The following is a 6,808-nucleotide window of genomic DNA, read 5'->3' as shown; positions in this document are numbered from 1 at the left end:
CTTCAAAATAAGGTAACGTTCATTATCCTACGACATTTTTTTATAAAGTTAAAGAATTTTGAAAATTGACATGATTAGGGGTAAACACGACAGCCTCGCATTCCATATATTTAATAATTTCAGTCTCACATTGCCAATATAAAAATTGTAGATTGTTAAAAAAATTGTTGCGCAATGTTTTTGTGCTGTTTACAAAGAAGAGATTTGACTCTGCAAAATTACCTTATTTTTAGTAGTTAAAAAAATTTGTGGACACTCGCAGAGAGATTTAAATTACAAAAATAACTATAAATTGACTGCTCTCACTTCTCCCCCTATAACTCAGACTAAAAATATTCCAAAATAATACAACATCCAGCAATAAAAAATAGACACATTAACCTTCAAAATGAGCCATAAATTATTACCTTACGACTATTTTCTTCGACGCAACAGAATTTTGAAAATCAGCAAATTTATGATCAACGATAACTTTGAAAACCCTGTGTCTCAATTAAATTTTGTTTACTACCATGTAATTAATTTTTAAAATTTGTCATCGTATAAATATGTAAATCCTATATGCCTCATTTTAATTAACGCGTTAATTTGAATTCTTTGCAAATTGCAACTCGCGGTGTGTTTTGTTATAGCCGCGGAAATGACATCAGCTTTTGTCCTGTTACGAATTTGACGAGAATCGATGTTTGATCGTTGTCAGGTCGTTTGGACTGTTGGCTGGAGCCACCCTTTCGACCTCCCTGCGAACACTCCGCAGTCTCCGGTTTCCTGCGACCCGTCTTTTCCTACGCCTTCCCCTCGACCGTGCTCAGCCGCGACCCTCCACTTTGTTTCCACCCTCGTCACTCTTCCACGCTGCACGCCCGCTCCGCACCCCTCGAGCCCCCCCCCCCTCTGTCCTCTCCCATTTCCGTCGTTTCTACTCTGTTACTCCGCGGGCACGAGACACGTCGCAGACCTAACCCACAGCCCCGAGGAATCTCGAATATCCTCCGGGAACCGCCGGTAATTGAGTTCTTTCGCGGACGCCCCCTCGCGCTCGGGATCCCCGCATCCGAAAGTGCGTCAGCTGGCGAAAACTCCGAGTCAACTATCACGCGGCCGACTTTAGCCGAGTTCTGAAGCCCTGACAGGCGAAACCGGCGCGGAAACCGTCTACTCGCGCCACTGGATTCGGCGCTTCGGCCCGCCGAAACGTCGGCTCGCATCACTGGCATCATTAGCGGGTAACCTCGAGGCTGTGTAACTTCGGTCAAAAGAATCGTAGGCTGGAAGGCCTGGACTCGTTTCAAAGGGAGAGAAACGTGCTTTCTAATCGGCTACGATTTTTTTTCCGTACGACGATCGTGTCGCTGATGATGATGGCTTTAGTAACGGTGTGCGATTTTGGGCAATTTTTCAGATTCGAAACGCTCTGCAGGAGAGTAAGATTGTTTTTTAGAACTGGGACTGTTATTGCTTCGAAGAGTGAAGTTTCCCCTTTGTAATGAGTATAAAAATATAGTTCTATGATTATTTGCTACGCTTTCATGATATTTTAAATTAAAAGTGTGAGTTATAGTGTCAGGTATAGAGTGAAAATTATCTTAGACGAAACTCTTTCGATATTCAAAGTAGCGTAGCTTTGTTTAAAAAAGTCGTACATACATCTGTTCTAACTCGTTGTAAGGGGCAAAGTTTACGCTTTGAAACCACTATTTGCGTTTGTAGGGAAAAAAGTGTTTACTTCGATAACGAGCGAAAACGTGGTAATACCTGCTAATACGTGGTTAAACAAATTTTCTTAACATATATGACTATGCTAATTTCGAAGCCTGAAGGTTTTCCTTTCGAACAAGCGCAAAACGACCGCCGTAAGATTATTTAAACCGAAGCTACAGTCGTTTAAATAATATCCGCACGGCCGGCGGATCGAGTGAGGTGCCGCCGAAATCGCGTACTTGTACCACTGAGTCCAACGTTGCCATGAATCTCGTGTCGCCGCCGGCAGTCGGACAAGCCATGAATGCGGTTATAACGTGATAACAAGAAAGGAAGTAATATTTCTTGCCGTCTAAACGGTGGCGACGTCGGTGTGGCCGTCGATTCAAAGGCAGCCAATTTCTACCGGGGAAATTCATATTTCATCGGGGATGACGCGGCCGCCGTGCGGAATAGGCGAGGGTACAGGGATTTTCGGCAAAATATTTACAATGTAAATAGCCCGACAGGTTGCTGGTATCGGTTCGACAGGAAATCCTTTGTACGGCGGCGGGTGCGCGCCGGAGGGGCGACAGGGCTGGGGCAACCCTTCGCTCGATCTGAAAGTTGGTTTTACCGGAGGCGGGCTTTTTGCATATCGCCGAGCACGGGGCTTCGGTGTGCAACACGCGTGAACTTTCCGAGCCGGAGAAAATCGGTACGCACGCAGTGATAAGGATGATTTATTCGCTGCCGTTACTACTTGCTAATTTCTGGTCCGCGACGCGCGCGAGATGCCGCAGCTGCTTCGGCTCCGTTCTCACCGTCGGCTCTCTATTGTCGCCGTTCTGACGTTACTCTGCCATTTTTTTTTACAGGGACCTACTTCATCCTGTACGACTTCATCGACTTCTTCGAGAAGGACCAGCCGAGCTATCTGGAGCGCGACAAGTTCCTCGGCATCATCAACAACATCTTCAAGAACATGTCGCAGATCGAGCGCGACGCGATCACGTTCCAAGTAAGTGCAATAGCAGTGTAAAATTCCTTTCGAAATGGTGACCATAGGCAATTTAAAGCTTGAAATTTCCTCTGTCAAAACTAGTGCAAAATTATCCATCTACGATTATTTTAGTGCTGTTTTATGGCAGTTTAAATCAGAAGTGGGACTCTTGGGGTTTTGAAAATCCTAGTCGAAAATTTTAAGATATTCAAACTACTGTAATTTTGTGAAAAAAATCGCAAGACAATGTACTTTACGTCATTGTAAAGGGTAAAAACGACACAGTCTTACAGCAGTGATAGCTTTCCTTTGGAAAAAATTTTTTATTTTAATAGTTGGCAAAATTATAGAAACAGTCGTTTTTGAGCGACTTTTTTTTAACAACGGGTATCTACAAGGTTTAAAATATTTTTGGTGAGAAAAACTACATGGACTTTGAAGTGAAAAGTCTGCTCCTTTCATTGGGCTCTAAATAATCGTCCTGTGATTTTTTGATACCATTTTATGGCAGTTTGAATCAGAAATGTGATGATAACCTCGCTCGTTTCGTAGACGAAAATTCTTCGATATTTCAAGTACTGTAACTGCGTAACAAAAAATGGGACGATAATAAACCATAGCTCATTTTTAAGGTAAAAGTCTTCGCCTTTGAACACCTGAAGTTACATTTTATTTAAACGCTTTTCCTAAAAGTAGTAGTGTAGAAAGTGAAATAGCCGCTCTTCAAAAATTATTCAGATTCAGCCGTCACTGCAGAAGTTAAGATACTTTTTCTATAACTAACTTAATTTTTCCTTAAAATATGAAATCTCCCCTTTCAAACGAACACAAAAACATCGCCATACGACTTCTTATTACCATTTTACAGCTCTTCGAATCGAAGTATCACATGATAACCTAACTCGTATAGTCCCAAAACCCCAAGCGAAAATTCTTCAAACTTCAAAATACTGTAACTCTTTGAAGAAATCACAGGAGGATGCACCTTAGCACATTATAAAGAACAAAGTTGACACTGTCGCACCAATAATAGCTCCAATCTCTAAACAATTTTTAATTTTAATAATAGACGAAGTTATAAAGATAATCTGTATTTGGTCACTTTTCTGTTTGTTAAAATATTCAAATTATTCGAAAAATATGTTAATAATAACAACCACCCACATTTTATAGCGCAGAGTCTCCTCTTTCCAACGATCTCAAAAATACCAACGTACGACGATTCCTTACGGTTCTATCGCACTTTGAATCCCAGCTGTGACGTTAACCGCAATCGCACGACGACGCGACCTTAAGAAAACACGTCGGCGATCGACCGCGATCACTTTCCAAGCGATCCTAGATCCTGTCCAAAACCTCGATCGCTCTCCTTATCAATGTGGGTCGCGTTATCCGTCGACTCGCGCTGCTGTAGCATCGACTGATCCAAGTCTATTGACCCGCGCCTCGAACGTCGCCGCTCGGCCGAAAACTTTCGAGAAAACAGCGCGCGATTTCCGTAAATGATTTTTCGTTCGCGTCAGGCGACTTGGGATCATGGCCGGCGGTCGAGCAATTGTAGGAACGCCGCGCCTCGCGTGTCACCGGCGAATTTGCTCGCACGGCCGCCCAAAGTGCTACAGTTTGTCACACGGCACTCAGACACAGCCCGGGCAGTCGATATTCCGCTCACGTTGCCCTGAGACACATCCGCCGCGGGATGAGTACTATAAGACGCACGGCGCAGTAGTAATGCACCGGGCGCAGTCAGACCGAGTTGTACTTCCCGGAAACAGTGGTAATGGAAGTCAAAAGTCAGACGCGGAATATTACGTTCCCTGTTGCCGGCGTCTCGGCGCCACGATTCGCCTAAGGAACGACATGCTGCGAACAGGGCTACGAAATGATTTGTCTAAGCTCAATTATTTCTCGGAATGTCTTCATTTTATCAGATGTTGAGTTAGCTCGTTTTAACCCTTTCGTTACGGGTGCCGTATATATTCGGCATCCAAATGATGTGTATACAAGTGCCATCCGTAGGCAAAATAAAAAAATAATTTTGTATTTTAATAATCGTGTAGGTTTTTTCATATTAAAAATGTAAATATATTTGTTAAATTAGAGCAATGATTGTTTTATTCAGCACAGTTGTTATTTAAAACTAAGAAAAACGTATATACAGAAATCACACGCACTGTACATTTCTGGCGTGAACTTTCGTTCAGCGACAGTACTTCGACGGACGACACTGCCGTAGTGAAAGGGTTAAAGAGCCGGGAAAGGGCTCCACAATCGACTAGGTTAGGTTGGCTTAGGGTGGCTGTGTCGCTTTTCAGCTTTTTCGACTTTGCAAATCTGTGAGGAGAAGAAGGAATTTTTTGGCGGATGGGGTTTGTGTCGTTTTTCAAGGAAGAAGTTTTCTCTTTTAAGTAAGCTAAAATATGTTGTTGTACGATTTTTTGTTGCCGTTTCGTGACAGTTTAGATCGAAAGTGCGACGTTGAGCATTTAATGATCTGCCGCATAAGGTAGCAGAAGTCTGAGTGCATGTCGTTTGGTATTCAAATTACTGTAACTTCGCGGGAAAGAATCGTATGGGAATATAGCTTAGCTTATTCTAAAGGGAAAAGTTTATTCCTTAAAATAGATTATTGCGGTTTTTGAAAAAAAAAAATTATTGTGTTGTTAGTGGGTACAAATGTAAAGATGATCGTTTGGGTTATTTTTCAAATTCACAGGCCTCTGGAGAGTACAAAAAATTTTTGTCTACGTAGCAACTACATAGATTTTGTAGTACGAAGCCTCCCCTTTCAAACGAGCTAAAATACATCAATCTAGATTTTTTTTAACATTTCATGGCACTTTAAAGTGAAACATTAACGCTGTAATAACAATGCATCATAAGGTATCGAAATTCTCAATGAAAATCTTTTGATGCTCAAGTTACTGTAACATCGCGAGAAAAAATCTTATGGCGGTCAAACTTAGCTCGTGTTAAAGAGCAAAGTTCACTCTTTAATATAGTCTATTGCGTTTTTTGAAAAGAAAATTATTGTAGCGATAATGCACTGAAATGTAAAGACGGTATGGTATGTGACAAATGTAAAAATTGGCTATTTTCAAAATTCAGAAACTCCTGGATAGTATAACAAATTCTGTTGAACACAGAAACCATACTGATTGTATAGCTTGAAGCCTCCCCTTTGAAACGTGCCCAAAAACGCTTCTGTCAGACTTTCCGTTGCCATTTAATTACACTAATTACGTTAGCATACGATATTAGACTATGAAATCATTAGGGCGTATTCGAAATCCCTTTTCAAAATGGAACGATTTCGAAAAACGTTTTCACGACATAAACACGCGCTTCTGACCGCGATCGCCCCTAGTAGAAGATCTACTGCGAAAGACGAGGCATCCCTTGCGGACTAGATTTTCCACAGGAGCCAAGTTAACCCTGCGCGGGGGCGGAGGTCACGAGATATCGAGGGTGTATAGCGAGGGGATGAAGAATATTGGGAAGATTCGGAGAGTAAATATGTTAGGTCATTTCGGGGGGCCGGGGCAGGGCCGGGGCAATTTCGTGCTGGTTCAGAAGTCACCACCGCACCCCCTTTCATCGAGATGAACGAGGCCATTCGAACGAAAAAATAACTATTATTTAAATACTTAATACAGTTATAAATTACTTATAAGTATATTAATACAACTATGAGATATTTAACAATATGTTAAGATAATTGGAAGATATTTATAAACATATTAATATAATTATAAGGTATTTGTGTATATATTAACATAATTACAATTGTAATTATAATTATTATAAACTGTACAAACTGTTTATTTATTTAAAAATTTCTTTTCATTTTATATAATTTGGATACTTGATATATTCATAAAATAATTAGAAGTATATTTATATAGTTATGAAATAGTTACAACTATGTTGATATAATTATAATAATTACTATTACAAATTATATTAAGTATTTACTGTTTTAAAAATTCAGCTCCAATACTCTATTGCAATTATCATCAATAAAATAATTAATTCACGAAATAATTTGCATACCATTCAATTATACTGATTATAAATATATTAATGTAATTATGATGTTTATATTATAATTATGTTATAATGATT

General features: G+C 40.4%; 1 protein-coding gene across 1 annotated transcript in view; it reads left to right on the top strand.

Annotated features, from left to right (window-relative positions):
• Ache-2 (acetylcholinesterase 2) overlaps positions 1-6,808 on the top strand; it is a 171,891-nt gene that overhangs the window by 97,255 nt on the left and 67,828 nt on the right. The window contains exon 2 of the mRNA XM_078187922.1: positions 2,559-2,701. Coding sequence (XP_078044048.1) covers positions 2,559-2,701 — 143 coding nt within the window. The remainder of the gene's footprint in view (positions 1-2,558; positions 2,702-6,808) is intronic.

Source organism: Augochlora pura, chromosome 7 (genome assembly GCF_028453695.1).
Source record: "Augochlora pura isolate Apur16 chromosome 7, APUR_v2.2.1, whole genome shotgun sequence".
Classification (NCBI taxonomy): domain Eukaryota; kingdom Metazoa; phylum Arthropoda; class Insecta; order Hymenoptera; family Halictidae; genus Augochlora; species Augochlora pura.
The sequence above is the reverse complement of the archived record's forward strand: the minus strand, read 5'-3'. Positions and strand labels throughout refer to the sequence as shown.